At 41.3% G+C, this 18,190-nt stretch overlaps 2 protein-coding genes across 4 annotated transcripts; both read left to right on the forward strand.

Moving 5' to 3' along the window:
* Positions 1-7,086: 7,086 nt before the first annotated feature.
* Positions 7,087-9,946, forward strand: trim35-14 (tripartite motif containing 35-14). Its single transcript, XM_028570844.1, has 7 exons — positions 7,087-7,196; positions 7,363-7,810; positions 7,997-8,092; positions 8,254-8,484; positions 8,590-8,612; positions 8,706-8,824; positions 8,973-9,946. The coding sequence occupies exons 2-7, from the start codon at positions 7,388-7,390 to the stop codon at positions 9,515-9,517; spliced, it is 1,437 nt and encodes a 478-aa protein (XP_028426645.1). The 5' UTR covers positions 7,087-7,196; positions 7,363-7,387; the 3' UTR covers positions 9,518-9,946.
* Positions 9,947-10,408: 462 nt separating this feature from the next.
* Positions 10,409-17,589, forward strand: LOC114549999 (protein mono-ADP-ribosyltransferase TIPARP-like). Of its 3 annotated transcripts, none has more exons than XM_028570409.1 (6): positions 10,409-10,417; positions 12,139-12,984; positions 13,172-13,340; positions 13,818-14,005; positions 14,992-15,261; positions 16,517-17,588. In XM_028570409.1, the coding sequence occupies exons 2-6, from the start codon at positions 12,149-12,151 to the stop codon at positions 16,959-16,961; spliced, it is 1,908 nt and encodes a 635-aa protein (XP_028426210.1). In that variant the 5' UTR covers positions 10,409-10,417; positions 12,139-12,148; the 3' UTR covers positions 16,962-17,588. The 3 variants fall into 3 exon arrangements, with proteins under 3 accessions (XP_028426210.1, XP_028426211.1, XP_028426209.1); XM_028570410.1 differs by lacking the exon at positions 10,409-10,417 and adding an exon at positions 10,523-10,720 and having other exon boundaries at positions 14,992-15,252; positions 16,517-17,589; XM_028570408.1 differs by lacking the exon at positions 10,409-10,417 and adding an exon at positions 10,523-10,720 and having other exon boundaries at positions 16,517-17,587.
* Positions 17,590-18,190: the final 601 nt, after the last annotated feature.

The following is an 18,190-nucleotide window of genomic DNA, read 5'->3' on the forward strand; positions in this document are numbered from 1 at the left end:
TGACACATCGATGATGACAGGCGGCTCTGGGCTCTAAGCTGAGCCAAATGACCCACATAGAGGTGGCCAGTGCATGGTCCTCCTGGTCCTGCAACAGCCCCATGGAGTCACCACAAAGATCCAACTTAAGAGTCCACAATTTGATCTGTTTGATCGAATATTTTTTTATGAATCTTTACAGGACTGGGAGCAATTCCACTTCCACTTCGCCTTCTCAAGATGACATGAAATCCTGAGAAGGTAAAAAAAAAGAAAGTAACACGTAACTCAATTCCAGCAGAAAATGATTGTAAGCAATTTCCAGACACGGGGACCATTTCCTGACACACTCCATACCATTTTTTGATAGTAGAGCTGTGAAAAAAACTAATAAAGATTTGGGTCATCACAGACAGCAGATTCACCAGCTAAAACAAAATTGTCATCACTCTGCTCTGCTGAACTGAGAGTTTAAAGGGAAGGGAGGAAGTCAGGAAGGGAAATGGGTTAGCAAAGAGATGGAGAGAGCAGCTGTGTTGTGGTGTATTGCGGTGTCCCTGTCAGGCCGGGCTTATTGAATTGATGTCAGTCCTTTAAACTCCAGTGGGTTGGGTCACTGTGTGTGTGTGTGTGTGTGTGTGTGTGTGTGTGTGTGTGTGTGTGTGTGTGTGTGTGTGTGTGTGTGTGTGTGTGTGTGTGTGTGAGAGAGAGAGAGAGAGAGAGAGAGAGAGAGAGAGAGAGAGAGAGAGACAGTAGGAGAGAGGGAATGAGAGAGGGAGGGAAATACTGATAACTGTATTTTTCCTGTGAATCTGGAGGGCCTGCCAACTTTCCAGAGACCATCTGAGCCCCAGGCTTTCCAGCAGCCTCCCAATAAGATCGAATTTACCTCCAATTCAGTGCAGATTTGTGTGTGTGTGTGTGTGTGTGTGTGTGTGTGTGTGTACTATGCAAGTGTATCATTTCAGTCAACCCTTCCCACACAAATACAAATACAAACTAAATATAGCTAGCAGGGAAAAGACCTACTACATCACACATGCCTTGCAGTGTCCGTGTGAGACGATTGTCAAAAGTTTCTCAGCCATTACCAAGGGGGGGAAAAAATCAATATGTGACCAAAAAAAGGGCTTCCTGGTCTTTGGTGAGAGTGCCTTGCGAGCCCTATAGTGACATTGTGCATTTAATCCAATTTATATGGAGCATTCAAATGATGTGTGAAAGAAGAGACGGAATGAAAGCATCCTCTTATGAAATGAACGTGCTCTAGTCTTTCCTTTTGACAACAACAGAGCTCGCTGCTCATGAGTCACAATGTGAAGAGCACGAAAATGATTTGTCGCCACGTCACAAGTATTTTAATCTGAAAAGATCAAATTTTGATATGGCAGAAAGTATAATTCAGTTCTGGTGCCCCTGTCCCTCTCTCTTTCTCGTCTCTCGGGTAGAAATAACAATTATGACTAAACTAGGAGATTAATCTTATTATGTCTTCTCCACACTATACGCACTGACTCTGCTGCTGCCTACTGCAGCAATTTCAATATTCAGCAGAAAGAAAAGTATGGCTATAGTCAAAAAGCACAGCAGGACACTTGTGTAATAAATTAGGATCTTTTAAAATTGGATACACTGAGGCACGATGCAGCTAAATTTGATATGCTGCGAGTGTTGCATGTGGTCATACTGGATTTAAAGTGAATGTAGGAGGCAACATGATTGAATATAAAGTCAAAGTTGTGAAGCTACAGCTAACGTCTGTACAGTTACAGTGGGGCAAATAAACACAGACTGCAATTCATGCAAATAAAGAGAACAAAACTTGACTTTGCTTTCAAATTGAACACACCTTCCAAGGTTTAAAAATGCCACTATTACCTTCTAAGGCCATGGTTCCCAAAGTGAGGTCTGGGGACCCCCATGTGTCCATGAGGGGGTTCCAAGGGAAGAGGGGGAATCATTTTTTTCATTATTAACCCATCCATAAGAAACATAATGACAGAATGTATACATATTTTGGTCATGGGTTTCATACACTTTCTGTAATAAAACATCTAAAGGCTAATATATTATCAGATGCAGGACCCTGGGACAAAATCTAATCAAATAGGGGTCCATGGTCTAATTTGTGTCCGTTTACGGGTCCTTGATGTGAAAAAGTTTGGGAACCACTGTTCTAAAGTATACTTAATAAAGGGTTAACAAGTTGTAAGTAATTAAGAAGGTGATAATATGTTGTTGTTTAGTTTGCAGCTTATTTCCGCTGCCCCCAAGTGGCCAAAAAAAATGAAATTTATGCAGGTTAACTAAGTTTTGTCATTTTAAGTAGCGTTCACTTTCATCAACAATTCATTGACTATTAAAACCGTCATGAGTCACAACTTATAAACCCTTTTGGTGTGCATAATTAGAAAGTGGGTACTTTAATAAAGGGATGTGATGCCAATTCATAGAATAAAATCTCTCTCTCTCTCTATGTCTCTTTATTTACCTCTCCCTCTCTCCTTCACTCCTTCATCTTACAGTCTCCCAAAATTCACTGGCTTTAGTTCACTTAACTGCGTAGCACAGCAGAGTAATAGACTATTGACTTTTTGCCACACATTTGCAAATAGGCTTTTACACAGGAGAAATAAATATGAAACTGTTATGCTTCACTGATAATGTTTTTAATGCACCTTCTCAGCTGCAGTCATCAAATCCTAAAAGGAAGGAGCGCCATTACCTGATGGTATTTGTTAAAGCGATGCTGTCTGTGAGACAGGTCTGGACAGGGGTTGTCTCTGCTGTGTGTTAGCCTGCCTGTCCTCATTAGATGCTGAAGGATTGACACAGCCCTTTTCCCCTTTCCCCTTCAGTCCAGATCAAGCTCTGCGGACACTAGCAGGGTGTGAGCAATAATGAATCACTATTAGCATGGCACACTGGCTGACAACCAATTTACAGGGAAGGAGAGGGTTCTGGCAGTGACATCTAGGTAAATGTGAACATTTAACCGCTTTATCCTGAGGTAGCACAGGTATTTTTCAAAGCACCTATCATGGGAGGATAGTACGCATTATATCTTATCTCCTGATGTTCGTCCGTTTACTTCAAGTCATTTGGATACAAAGCAATCGGGACACTTCTGCATGAATGCTGCAGCATAAGTTCAGTTGCTGATATAGCTGACCTCACCATAAGTGGGTACATTCTGACATCTAGTGGTGAAAAATAATCACATTATCAGGGAAACATGGTAAATGGTTTAATTTCAGTTTAATTAAAGGTGGTGTTGGATGTTATTGTCCAAGGTGTCGTGTGATTGAAGAAAAGTTAAAGAAGCAAACTTGTAATTGCATACATCAGTGTTAGCATGATAACAAGCATAATGAGTTCATTTTATGATGCATAATGCTACAAAAATCCACTGAGCACTGGAACCTTTGGTCACAATCATACAATAATTGCACTGAATGTTAATGCACTTGATATTACTGATACATGCATTGATGTCTAATGTAAATTACTGTGTGAACAGGCCTGCTCAGATATTACAGTCTGTTCACGATGTCCTATATACACTGAACACCAAAGTAAATGCTTCATTGCCCAACTGAAGCGAAACTCAGCATGCATTAAAAACTCTGAGTCATTCCAAGAGGGAAGTGAAGAAATTAAAAACCAGAGCATCTGCTGGAAACTCAAAACCTCCTTTATGAATGACAAAAAGACCATCTGTGCATGTTGCTACACTCATGTCAAAAAAGCATAGAGGCTGTGAGTGCCATCAACAGAAGAAAAGAAGGCTTAATTAAAAGTAAGTTTTGAAAAGCTCCCTTTTTGAAGGTGACAGGAAGGCCAAGTACAGAATACTCCATTGGTTAGGTTAGGGGTGAGTAAGTTTTCATTCCAATCAATCATTAAAATCAGCTTATGCAGCTTTAGGTCCAAATGAAAAGCTGAAGACTCTTGAGTCTCTGTGGCATACCAAAAAGTGACCAAAAAAGCCAATATAATAAAGATTGAACTGTCTTGGAGGCTGTCCTGGCAGCTTGATTACAAATCCTACTGTTGCAAAAGCATGACCCGCTCTACTGTGCCTCTGATTGGCTTGTGCTCATTGCATTCGTTGGTTGGGTTGGTTAGGTTTAGTCATGAGGAGTGAGATTGGCTAAGGTTAGGGTAAGAACATCAGGGGTAAGCCAATCAGAGGCAGAGTAGGGTGGGTCATACCTCGCCACCTCAGCAGGCAATTGGGTGACAGTGGAGGATCATCAGCTGATTAGGCTCACCTGGGTCCTTAGGCTATAAAAGCTGGCTCATGTTCTCAACCTTTTTACACCTGACAACCACCTGATTCTTTATTTTGACTTGCATCTTCAACACCTTCATACCACTATTTAAGCCAATTTTGACAACTGCAACAATTACCTTAAGTTTGCTACCAGTAGATAGCATTAGCCACCATAATCTACTAGTTATACCAGACTAAGTGAGACTGTAGCAACAAAATAGTCAGTGTATTGACTTGAGAAACCGTGTGTTTTGTTGCTTGTGTAGTTGACTTTTATTTGAAAGAATGTGTTATTTCTTCTCATAAAAGCTACATAGTCTGGCTTTAGCTCTCCTCATACCACAACCAATTTAGACAGTGACTCACACCATGAATATAGTCTCTACAAAGAAGAAACATTTCCTCTAAATGCCCATTGTACAAAATTAATTAACTTGATTGCTTTCTGGAAGAAGAAAAAAAAATGTTGCCCACACATTTCTAAAAACAGCTCTTGATGTCCTGCATGTAAATGCAAAGTTGTCAGGAGGATCTGTGAATGTGATGACTAAGTGTTTTGTTTCTTTTCAAAATATTCCCAATAAGCCAAAACAAAGTGATATAGTGCTCGACCATGGCTCTAATCAGACACCAGAGAGGGACAATGGGGCCAAACACAGCATGTTATCAGGCCTCAGGCTCCTGCCAAGGTCCTTCCTTAAAATCAAAAGAAGTTCCTACTATGCAAAGTTAATCAAGTTATAATCACAGAAACCATGTGGAGGCTGTAGATGGGCACAACTGGACTGCAAGTGGACAGAATGAAAAATAAAGAGTCTGCACACTGATGCTGTGAAATTGAACAATACATTCATCAAGCAGCAAGAACCGACAGTGAGCAGACTCTATTTTTCCCTGTCTATTTGTTGTTCTTTGAGCATAAAAATAGCAACACATAAAGGCTTTCTGGACAGTAACAGCATACTGTGTGATAAAGGAGGATCCTAGAAAGAAATATGAGAGGTGTGGACTTTACTACTACAACAGACATAAACAATAAATTCACAGGAAAGATTTCTTATTAGCATTTCCATGAAATCAAATGATCGAAGCATAATTTGGAAAGCAGCATGTACAAAGAGCTGTATTTGCCGTTAGATGAAAGATGAAAATAGCAAATAAGTGTGTTGACCACTGACTGTACAGTGAATCCTCATAACAAGCAAGTGTTTCAATTCCCATTCGACTACATAATGTGCATAGCAGTTGGTATTAGTTGCACACATAGATTGTTAATATTAATATAGTCTATGGTTGCACACTGAAGATCAACCTTTTACAGTAGTTTGCCACTAGATGGCGACATATGCCGCAGAGAGCTGTTTACAGGCCTCAATAAAACTACCATTGAGACAGATGAGAAGATGCTGCTGTTTTGGACCAAAGTGATACCAGAGCCAGTCTACGGAGCCTGTTCACTCCCTATTTAGCCCCATTGTACCGAATTTGGTTGCAGTTCCACCAGAGTTCCACTGGGGGTGATCGCAGGCGAGTGCAAAATGAATGCGACTCTATGGAGCTGACGGCTAAATTAGTCTCTTTCGCCTGATTGTCGTTGACAAACCTCAGATTTGATTGTAGTTTTTGCAAGTTCAACATGGATTATAGGTCGAAAGCTGAATGAACGAGTAGGCCACTTATGTCCTTTCGATTTCTTACAGGTTGAGTCGTGGCCAATAACACGCTAGCATTCTGCTAATGAATGCTGATTGGTCAGTAAAGGACTGATTACGACCAGAGATCCCGCTTGATGGCAGTTGAAGCGGAACCAGAATGTCAGAGTGAATATTTAACCTCTTTCTAGCACGTGTAATACACACGTATTACAGGTTAGGCTCTCCCTGTCAATACACGTTGTGTATTGACAGGGAGAGCCTAACCTGTCCACTGTGTCGTCAAGGCCTCAAGAGAAAAAAGGAAGTGACTCAGAGCTTGGGTAAAGCAGTATCTCTGGCCGTGCGATGTCTATGACGTCACTGACATTTTAAAAGGCTTTTTAGAACAAAAAAGCAACTTTAAAAAAAATATAACAGCCAGCAGTGTGTATTTTTCAAATGCAACATTCAAATTACTAGACAAAAAAATTTAAAAAAAAATTATATCCTGAGAAAAGTGGATTTTGAGGGGTAGGCCTATAGCTCTATAGACCTCCATTCATTCTGCACTCGACTGTGAGCGCCCTCATGTGGAACCAGAGTGGAACAACCAGTTCAGAAGCCGGAAGAGGAACTTCTCCCCTTATTAGAAATTCTCTGGTGATACCTGATCATTCAATATTTTATAATGAACATGCATGCTGCCTCACTGGAATAGCTTACTGGGACAATGGAACTGAGCATTTGTTAATGTTATCAATTTTACCTGTACTTCTCTTACTATGACATGTCAAAATGTCTGACCTGAAAAAGGTCTATTATGGATCTTACTTAAGCCATAGGTCAGACCATTGGTTTCTAAACTTTTTGGCTTATGGTCCCTTAAATTGCAATTTCTACTTCTACTACCCCTCATGACAAGAGTTCAACCATAGAATCTCCTCAGATTGTGTAATTTGAAAGATTTTTAGAGCCCTGGAGAGGTAAAATGATGCTGTATTTTACGCTCAAAAAAAGCTAAAATGTGAGCCAAAATTGAAAACAAATAGAAAGTTTTGAGTAACAGTAATGATTTGTTTTCTTTCTTGTCCTATGAATTATCTGGTAGCCCCTTTGATTTGTCTCTCTTGTGAGCCATTGATTTTGGACTGTAAATGAGACGTTTTGGGGTTAGTTAAGGGTTAAAAATGCCTGCTCAGCCTCTGAGACTCCGCCTCCTTTGGGTGACTCATCAAAACAGGAAGCAGGAAGTGCTCGCATTTAGATACTGTATATGATTTAGATCGTCACAGGACTTTGTTTGTGAGGTATGTTTGGCTCTAACTTTATATTTTGGAACTGACAGTTAATCAGTTTGTATTTAAAGGCTTTAAAGAATGGCGTGTGTTCATAACACAAGCGATTATGGGTCTAAAGAAGGGCTTTCCCTGTCTTTGATCAGTGTTTGCTCCTTTGCCCTACTTTCATTTTCAGAGTGAAACAGGAGCTAAGTGTCAAAATGGCAGGCAGGCTCTCGCTCCCAGAGGTGGACCTCTCCTGTTCCATATGCTGCGAAATCTTCAGGGACCCAGTGGTCCTCAAGTGCAGCCACAGCTTCTGCGCACCCTGTCTGCAGCAGTACTGGACTCATGGTGGACGGAGCCGTGATTGCCCTCTGTGCAGAACCCAGAGTGTGGATGACCCTGTGCCTAGTCTCACCCTGAGGAACCTGTGTGAGGCTTACATCCAGGAGAGTGAGGGTGTGGATGACCTGGCGGGAGAGCTGTACTGTGATCCAGGGGAGATGTGCCCTCTTCATGGGGAGAGGCTTAAGCTTTTTTGCATGCCAGACAAGGAGGCTATCTGTGTGGTCTGCCACACCTCAAGGAAACACAAACAGCACGAATGCTGCCCTGTCAGCGAGGCCGTCGTAGATGTGAAGGTAAATCCTTCGCCTTCAGGAAAAGAAATGTGGAACCAAGGTGGAATAATGATGTGCTTTTCCTCGGGGCTGCTTTTCTAAGTTCATTGAACAGCTTGTTACGGGCTGGTAACAGCCTATAGTTTTAAAGCTGAACTTCCTTTTCAACAGGCCTTCAAATTAATGTTCTCTTAATTATCTGCTCAGGAGAAAATGAAGTCTGCCCTCAGCTCATTGCACGAGAAGAGGGATGCTTTTGACAAAATGAAGAAAAACTATGAAGATACTGTGGAATACATTCAGGTGTAGTGTTGTTGTGGTGACATTTCTGTTATATATATATATATATATATATACATACATACATACATACATACATACATACATACATAACATGCACTTAATAAGCAGTGCAGTTCATTTCCAAGCCATGCTTACGAGCGTTTTTTTTTTTTTTATTTCAGGTCCAGGCTCGATTTGTGGCGAGACGGACCCGAGAGGAGTTTGAAAAGCTCCACAGCTTCCTTGACGCCGAGGAGGAAGCCAGGATGGAGGCGCTGAGGGGGGAGGAAGAGCAGAAGAGTCGAGCGTTGATGCAGAAAATTGAAGAAATTACCAGAAATATGGCATCTGTGTCTGAATCTATCAGAGATTTAGAGGAGGGGATAGCTTTAGAGGGCATCTCTGTCCTTCATGTAAGTTTGTACATGTTTGAAGTATGAATAAATGCATGGATACTTGCACACAAATAAGTTTATTCTTATTAGTAAATTCTTTGCCTCTTTTTATTTATTTTTTAGAAATGCAAGAAGACATTGACCAGGTGAATTTTATTTTTTTTTTTTATCTTTTTAAACTTTTATTTTCTCTGTTTTCCTAACAAGATATATAAACAGCCTAATTCTTCTCCCTGCAGAGCTAACAGCCCAATCGAAGATCCAGTCATGGCTCCGGGAGCACTCCTAGATGTGGCCAAATATCTGGGGTCTCTGAACTTCCATGTGTGGGAGAAGATGCATAAAACTGTCAAATTCAGTGAGTACATGCAATATCCAAGTTTTCAGGTCCAGGTTTATTCTCTTAGTTTCACTTGTGTCATGTATTCCTGAGGTGGAGAAAAGGTTGTACTGAAGCATACTGAATGAATTACAGTCAGAGTGACTATCTGCCATGTTTTCTTCAGCCCCAGTGACTCTGGACCCCAACACCGCTGCCCCATGGCTCGTCCTGTCAGACGACCTCACCAGCGTCTGTGACAGCGATGAGAAGCAGAAGCTGCCCGACAACCCGGAGAGGTTCGACCCCGACACCGGCGTACTGGGCCGCGAGAGCTTCACCTCAGGCAAGCACGCCTGGGACGTCAATGTGGGAGATAATACGGCGTGGGTTGTCGGCGTGGCTAAAGAATCTGTCCAGAGGAAAGAGAAAGTGTCTTCAGTGCTGAAGAACGGCTACCTGAGCGTGTACTTTTACCACAAGATGTACTTTGCGGGTACTTCTCCTTTAACAAGGCTCAACTTGAAGAGAAACCCACAGAGGATCAGAGTGCAGCTGGACTGTGACAAGGGCAGGGTGTCTTTCTACGACCCACACGACAACACGCCCATCTACACCTTCAAGCACGCCATCACGGAGAAAGTCTTCCCTTACTTCTGGGTCGGTTGTCAGCAGTGTCCCTTGACGGTGGAACCGCTGGAGGTTTCTGTGAAAGCGGTTGAATATTTGTGAAAATGCATTTCCTTTTCACAACTTTTTTGCTTTTCTTCAGCACCAAAGGAGGGAGAACTTTTTTCGAATTTCACACCGTAAGAGGAGGAAATCTGAAATCCAATAATCAGCACTTTGTCCTACAACCTTTTCCCAGAAATGAATACTTTGCCTGTACACCTTTTACATACTTTAGTTTGAAATCTGCACTTTGAACTATTATGTAAGATACTGCTATTTCCTTAAAATGTTTGTTGTTTGCAAAATTCAGTTTGATAACATAATGTAACCAAAAATATGTCTGTTTAAAGGAATTTAAATTTGTAAAATGATTCTGAATTGGCATGTCAGACTAAATGTTTTTAAGCCTAATTGTGTCTATAACTCATAGACTATATATAACTAGATAATGTGTATATATAACTACAGATATTTGGCAAACACTAAATATGCTTTATGTGCAAATACTAATAAGAGTACTAATTTACAAATAAATGATTTGCAAATATCATGACTTCCCTTGGTCTGTGGGCTGACCTGCATGTTTTACCTAAAATGAAACCATGGATGTTTCTTTTAAGTGTGAATGTTGTTCACAATATGTTATTACAGTGGACTTAATAGACCTTTTTCACGGCAGACATGTTGACATGTCATAGTAGGAAACGCACAGGTGTATTCAAAAGCATTAATGATGGCTGCATTCCACTTAGGAGAGGTCCTGGTATTGTGCATGCTGACTCACTGAAATAGCTTACTGGGACACTAGATGGAATTGAACCATCGTTAAGGTTATCAATTTGAGCTGTGCTTTTCCTACTATGACAAGTCAAAACGTCTTCTGTGAAAAGGTCAATTCTACTGTCGAAAACAGTAAATTTAGAAATAATGGGGGATTATTTTATGTTAGCAGGTGTCACGGTATATATATATATATATATATAAAAATTTGATGAATCTACACTTACTGTAAAAAAAATACTTTAAATTGATACGCTTGCCTTCCAGTATTTAGACGCCCCCTCCTCACCCCACCAGCTAAACTGTGTTTTGTCCTTCAGTTCTTACCGAAAGCAACGTGGTTGCAGCGGTGTGTCAGTCTTTAGTTTACGTATCTGAACAACTTGTGAGAATCATTTCTATAGTTTTTTCAGTGCAGCTGACTTGTGTAAAGCTGCCTTTTCCCTGCAAGGTTCAACGTTAAAGGCATTAGCAGGTGTCACGGTAAGGTTTGCCAAATATTAGCCTTCTTTCGCATTGCCAAACCAATCTTCACTAGCCACATATCAACTTGTAAATTAGCCTTCATTAGCTGGTTATAGCCTCAGTGCTAATAGTGCATGTGGTTTATTGCTAAGAATGTGTTAATAAATAAGTAAATAAGTAAGAACGTTCAAAAAAATTTAAATGTCATGTCTTTAATTAAAAGTTGGGTAAACGTTAAATATAAATTAAGCTCCCCAGTCGTGTACATGAATATAGAAGGCCTAACGTTAGTGGTGAGGGACCATAGGCTGTATAATTTTAATGTTAATATTAATATTATATACAGTCTATGTGAGGGTGTGAGGGTCTGTGGGTCCTCCCCAGACAGTGTAGAAAAGGGTCCTCCCCCAGGAAAATTCGAGCTTCATTTCCTGCATTCTGATGGATTTTTATGTAAAGGAAAACACAAAATGAATGCGCCAGGTGACATTTCAAAATTTAAAAAACATAAAATGTAATGCATTCTGTATTTCTTTCAGTGATTTATCTTCTGTAGATCATTTAATATTAGGCCTATCCTTGCTTAGTCAACACACATGTAGGTCATAGGCTTCCCTATACTCTTGTGTTTTTGTTAGTGGTAGTAACCTCTTTAAATGTGCATGTGACACCTGTTCACATCAATGATAGCCTATATGAATTCCTTTTTAATTAATTTATAAACCCTTGGAATTTAATAGCTCATATGTCTTTCAGCAAGATTTCTGCTCATGTTCAAAACTTTCTGCACATTCAAAACATATGCTCCATATCTGTATTTTCTGAGAAATCGCGAATTGAGTCGTAGCTTGATTTAATGAGAATAAAGTCACAATATTTCAAGGAAAAATCTACCTGTCCTATTGTCTCATTACGTTATTGTTCTGCTGACATGGTTGTATCCCCAGACCGTCTGACAGACACAGACTCTCTGGATGAGACAAAGTGTGCTGCTCTTCATCAAAGTGGAAAACCAAAACTAACTGAAAACACTTGTAATCCTGCATAAATCTCACCATTGTGTGTCTTATTGTCTACACAAATGTTTACTTCACCACCTTCCCCATCATATCGCTGCATGTAAAGGGGGTGGGGACAAAGCAAACAAACACAAATAGAAACTATTCCTCATCCAGTGGGATTTCATCTTTTGTAGAGACGATGGAAATTATATTTGATCTAAACACATGTGCAAGTAATGTCAAATTAGTGGATGGGACTATTTTAGGGAATCAGAAACGTGTTTGTAACATATCCCCACCGCCCCTCCCATAAATTAGACCCATGACTACAGCCGCCAACAAAAACACTTTCCTCTTTGTAGTTTGAGTCTATACTGAGCTAAACCTCCACCATGTCCTTTACTAAAAATGAATTGTTCAAAATGTTTTATACAGGAGCACCAAGATGCCTAACAGAAGAACAAAGAGAAAGTTGGCAGACTCAGAGCCGCCGTCCAAATCGTCCAAAGTCACCTTCCTGAGCCCGTCTCTTATCCTGCTGGAAATCCCTGCTGACACCAACACCAGCCTCCCAGTGTGGGAGGCCATGAGATCCCAGCAGGTTGACATCGCCTGGACTGTTAACCCTTACAGCATCAGTGTTCACTTAACCCCTGTGAGCTCTACGCTAGGGAAGATGACAACTTCCAGCAAAAGTGAACGCACATCCAGCGTGGCACAGACCGTAGTGCCTTCCACCAGGATCCTGCAGCCTCAGATGGTCATCCAGTTCATCACTCAGCAGCATGGCGCCACTCAGAACTCCTGTGTCCTGCTCACCCTTTCCCAAAACGGCACCCATTTGCTGCCGAACCCACCAGGTCAACCACTGAACATACCTCCAAACCCTACACCAGTCACCGCCGTCATCGTTTCCCTGCCTCTCATCATCACCCAACAACAGCCTGCCCATCAGCCTGGCACCCCTACCAAGAGACAGATCCTACCCGCCACCCAGAGCCCAACAGCCACTCCCACCAAGCAGCGAGCCCCGTCCAAAGTGCCTGTCCCCTCTCTGTTTCACACGAGGAGCTCCCCTGACATCCAGGTCTGTGACAGATTCCTCCTGGGTTTGTGTAGCGCAGGGAAAAGGTGTAAGATGCACCACACTCCCTACCCGTTTCACTGGCAGCTGTGGTGTGTGACCACCCACCGGTGGATCGACATCCCCTCTCGCTCTCAGGTCTTACTGGAGAGGAACTACTGCAATGTTGACCAAAAGCTCATTTACTTCAAGGATGGGTGAGTAAGAGGGTAGAACTGGAGTCAGATCTCTGGTTGTAAAGCTAAACCAGACTAATATGTCTTGTTTTCTCTGTCCATTTTTCGCTTGTGTTGATGTTCAGTTTCCCCTGAGTCAAAACAAAAGTTACTGTAAGTGTTTTAATTGTAACCCTACAATGTTGTTTTCGTCCTACACTACCTTTAGGCACGTCCTCTACACTCTTGTCTTTGACTCGATGAAGTTGAAAAACTCATTTCACTATGGTGGGGTTAGACGACTGACTAACTCTGACAGTCTGGTCAAGAACCCTTACTTTGCCAGCAAATGGAAAATCTATTGGTGGAACAACCTGGAATGGGAAGAGTACAACAAGGTGAATGTTTCCTCTCTTTTTTTTTCTCCTTTTTAGTTTCTGTACTTTTATTATTAGTGCCCTTTTTTCCCCAAAGTCCTCTTTTACCTCTAACCACTCTCTTAGCTACCAATGCAATGCTGAAGTTTTCCCCTGGAGGATCCCTGGCAGGCTCTGTGGAGTCAGTCTGGATTACTGGCCTGGGTGTAGAGTTAGAGGAAGGGAGGATATTAATGTGATGAAGAGGAGACATGAAACCATTCCTAATGACCTTTCTTACAAATAGCTTGCGTTTACCATACATCAGAATCAGAGCAGTTAATGAGTGAACATGTTTGTCATATAATTTTATCAGTATGTTGACAATAAAAATCCATTTTTGTACTTGCTTACAATTGTCGTACGATTACATTCTAATTAATATATGTGCAAACTGACAATAATTACAGAGTGTCTTTCAGCAGCTCCTTGTTCATTGATTGGTTCATCTCTCCGTAGGATGTGTCAACCTTGATCCTAAAGAAGATGAGCGAAAAGGAGCCTGAGTGTTCCTTCTACATTGGCTCACAGCAGTACAAGGTGTACCTCGCCACCATGACCCAGTCCAACGTCACCACGGGGTTCCAGAGAAAAGTTCGCTGCAGACCCATCTACTGCTCCCCCAAATCAATGCAGCCTTACCTGCAGTTGGTTTCCATTTTCTCTTCCTTAGAAATGGTCCCATATCCCCTCTTCATCACATTAAAGAAGAACGCCAATTTTTTACGTGAATCTTGATTGCTATAAATATGCAAGTACTTGAATACTCGAGTACAAAATGCAATTAACATGTCTGTGCAAAATGAACAGGGCCCTTACGTGACAACAAGATGAGTTTTCAACTCCGACATTGTTTAAATTCACCTACCCTGTCTCGATCCTGCCGGTAGCTAGCTCACCCTGCTAGCTGCTAGCTGCCATCCGGGATCAGTGGGTTCAGCCAGGCTTCTGTGATAAGCGTCACGCAGCTGTTCCGTGTGTAGTTGTAGCTCATCCATCTTGTGTGCGATCAATCTGGCGTTGGTGAGTTGCAGTCTTGGCAGTGGAGGTCTGTGTGGTAGTTCCCTTAGCCGGGCTAGCAGGCCCGACCGGCATCCTTGCTTCTGCTTTCTCTCCCGTCCCCGCCTTAGTCGCCTGCCACGTCCAACAGCGCCCGGTGGTCTGACTATGTCCTCTCGGTCATGCCTTCGCGACAAAATCTTGAAGTTTATTTCCCCCTCCAAAAATAGGTAATTGAGCACTGTAGCGGTTATGACCATATCAGTGACTATGTAACTACATGGAAACGGTCCAAATGATGTCTGTGGCTTGCACAGTGATAGCGTTAGAGAAGGCTAGCTGTAGTCTCGTTATTCTTACTCCAAGCTTCTTCCCTTGTGAACACCTCCGATCTTCACTCTTCACACACTACGCTCCGATCTGCACACTACTGTTTACCTTTTCCTGCTACAACTGACTAAAATTTAGACACCTGATCTTGTAATTACGAGATCATGTTGCACAGACATTGTAATTGCGTTTTGTGTCTGTTAAGAGGCACAAAGGCACTCTTTATAAGATGCCCCCACAACTTCCATTTTAGCTAACTGAGTTCTCCTTTAATATCCTCCCTTCCTCTCTACTCTACACCCAGGACAGGAATCCAGCCTGTCTCCACTGAGCCTGTCGGTGATCCTCCAGGGGAAAACTTCAGCGTGGACCCTCTGCAGGAGTTCAGCTCCTGGTATCCTCCAGTGTGGTGTCTGGCCTCAGAGCAGGACTTCAGCCTAGTGGACCTTCCGGCTGGCACACAGGCCTACCGGAGTATTGAAAACCTCTTCAATGAGAGTCTGCCTGAGACCAAGGTGGACATCATCAGCATCGAGCAGATCCAGAACCTCCTCCACTGGGACAAGTACCAAAGGTTTAGCTGTTGTTTGTGCCCGTTATCGAAAAACCTTAAATACTTCAGTTAAAGTTATTAAGTCAGTTTGCATTGATTATGCAAGGCTTGACTTTTTTTTTTCCTAATGTGTGCATGCACTGCTGCATGTAACTTTTAAAATTGCATGCACCAAAATATTTACCTGCACCAGATCTGGCTGAAATTACTGTAATGTACAGTAAAACTAATATTGACTATCATGGGTTAATAATAACAATATTAATATTAATAACAAGAAAAAAAAACACTGTACTGATATATTTTGGTATATCCGTGCATTGTCAGTGTCCTCGACATTATCAGTTATGCATTCGTTTTTTACTGAGTGAGAAAATTGACATGTGCCGCGCGAGTGTGTGAAAAGTCTCAGTCAACGCGCGAGAATTGGCGGCCCTGAACATTTTTAATACAAGTTAAGCCCAGTTAAGACCAAAGATTTGCAACGAGACAAAACCGTTTTAAACATCGCAGTTTCAAAAGTTTCATCGGTCTGAACCGGCCCGTCTCAGCTCAACTCAAACCAGCTGATGGTGTGGCTGCAGTCTCCAGAGGCTGGTTTTAGAACGTAAGGGATGTCACCTGTTTCAACAGCCAATAGAGAAGTCATCTTGTAAAGTCAGCTACAATCATATCATCCATAATCCATTTTATTTGTGGTATTAACTGAGACTCAATGTGCGACGCCGAGCACGTACAGTGGAGCAAGCTAGAGAGTGACTGAAGAGAGGGAGAGCCATGAATCAGAGAAATAAAACGTGTTTTCGCCGATTCATTACTAGAAATGTAACAAGCAAGCATCTCACTATCGCTAACGCTATCCACATCATATTTCAACGCAACAAATGAGATATTCAGCTCGTACAATTTCAAAAGCTTTGGGCTAGTGTGGATCGTGTTGCTGTGCATTGTTCGTTCATTCATTCATTCACCATCCGAACCCCCCACCCCCTTGATGTCATAACACTATCATTTGTGATTAATATTTAATATAATAAAGTTCTGTGTAACGAACTATTAACGAAGGAATTATTTTGAAACAACGCATATATTACTGCGTTACAGTAGAAAGGAGTACATTACTGTAATTGCATTACTTTTGTAACGCGTTACTCCCAACACGGTCTAAATATCTATATTCAAGTTTCTATGTGAGTTAAGTACAGAGACAAAGAGGCAGGAAAGTTGGAAAACCAACTACTACATCAAAACACTAGTATCTGCATTGTCATTACAGGCAAAAGGCGTACATGCAGAAGCAGCACACCAACTCTAAGGAGCCTCTTGAGAGACATCTCTTCCACGGGACAACCAAAGAGCCCTCAGAGGACATCTGCCATAACAACTTCGACCCCCGCATGGCCGGGGTCCACGGAACATCTCAGGGTTTTGGCTCCTACTTCGCCACCACCGCTTCCTTCTCCCACAAGTACACAGCCAAGGAGGGGCCTGATAAGGTTTGCCACATGTTCCTAGCCAAAGTCCTGGTGGGGGAGACGTGTCTCGGAAAGTTCAACTACCGCAGGCCGCCGCTTAACTCCAAGATGAGGCAGTTCTATCTCTACGACAGCTGCGTGGACAACATGGACAAACCCACTATGTTTGTAGTTTTTGATAGCTGTCAGTGCTACCCATACTACCTCATCAAGTACAAAGACCTGCCCCAAGAGATTGATATTTGATGAAGAGGACAGGCATTGATGGCATGGGAGTTAGTTGATGCTAATCGTTCAGACGTAAACAGTGTTAGAGTTGATGTAAGAGGACCCCGAAATGTTATCAGCTGCATCAAATGTTGTCAGTTGCAGCAAATGTTGTCAATTGCAGCAAATGCTCAGTTCGCTCACTTAAAATGTGCAATATATATGGATGATGTGCAATAATGTTCTACTTGACAATAATGAAGACAAGGAACCATACAGTAAAAATGTCGTGTAAACTTATGAAGCACTTTATTTTTCAAAATGTCTTTATTTTAGTTATTCAAACATTTTAAATCAATGGAAATAAGTACTTTGTTTTTCTTTCAAATGTGTTCTGAATCAAATTGACATCTGTTGTGTTTATGAAAATAAACTGTTCACAGAATACATTAATTTCTCTATATTTCAACATGGTAAGTTTGATCATCCATTGTTGTATTTTCATCTGTTAAAATACAGCCGTATATCTGGTTGGATAGTTTCCAAATGTCAGACTGGAATGTGTTTCACCGAAGTAGTAAAATCATATATATATTTCAAAATATTTTCTATAAATTCCTTTTTTCACTCTTCAAAACTCCATTGCACAAAAATGACAAAACAGGATTTTCATAAATTGCTGGCACACACTTACTGAAAACATTTGGAACGTTTAAAAACCAACCCAGTATTTGTACGTGTGTTTGCATGTTACAGAGGATTTCTGAGCAGGAAATTCAAATGATATCTACCCCTGAAAAACACTCAACACTTTTTCCTAAAGGCTCAAGATTAGACTGATTTAAAGTAACTGTGTAAAACATTCATGACCTTGAATATTGATGTACTATACAGGTGTTGTCACTTTCCTTTTCACATGTGCCTCACACACATACATTACAGTGAAATTGTGAATTAACAAAATATTAGGGACATTTGATGATGACCTAAAGGAAACTATCCTTTATTGATTTCTTAAGCTTACCATAATTCAAATGGAGTTGAATAGACACTGGCAGTTATGTCTAGGATTTGAGGCAGACAAAATGTGGGCTGTACAAAATTGCCTCCAACTCTATTTCACCTCAATAAAATGTCATTGATATTTTGAATACTCAGCATAGATACAGTAGATTTCTTGTTTCTCTTCATACAAAGTCTGATGTGACTTCTGTATCTGTGCAACAATGAAAATTCCATGTCTTGAAATGAAATTTGGTATTTCATGT

The sequence above is a fragment of the Perca flavescens genome, chromosome 23, assembly GCF_004354835.1.
Source record: "Perca flavescens isolate YP-PL-M2 chromosome 23, PFLA_1.0, whole genome shotgun sequence".
In the NCBI taxonomy this organism is placed as follows: domain Eukaryota; kingdom Metazoa; phylum Chordata; class Actinopteri; order Perciformes; family Percidae; genus Perca; species Perca flavescens.

Bases quoted from the DNA above. Each gene is read 5' to 3' on its own strand.
- LOC114549999 (XM_028570409.1), top strand. From the start codon at position 12,149: ATGCCTAACAGAAGAACAAAGAGAAAGTTGGCAGACTCAGAGCCGCCG. The intron at 12,985-13,171 runs GTGAGTAAGAGG...CACTACCTTTAG, and splicing joins CTCATTTACTTCAAGGATGG to GCACGTCCTCTACACTCTTG. The intron at 14,006-14,991 runs GTTGGTTTCCAT...CTCTACACCCAG, and splicing joins TCAATGCAGCCTTACCTGCA to GACAGGAATCCAGCCTGTCT.
- trim35-14 (XM_028570844.1), top strand. From the start codon at position 7,388: ATGGCAGGCAGGCTCTCGCTCCCAGAGGTGGACCTCTCCTGTTCCATA. The intron at 8,093-8,253 runs GTGTAGTGTTGT...TTTTTATTTCAG, and splicing joins ATACTGTGGAATACATTCAG to GTCCAGGCTCGATTTGTGGC. The intron at 8,613-8,705 runs GTGAATTTTATT...TTCTCCCTGCAG, and splicing joins TGCAAGAAGACATTGACCAG to AGCTAACAGCCCAATCGAAG.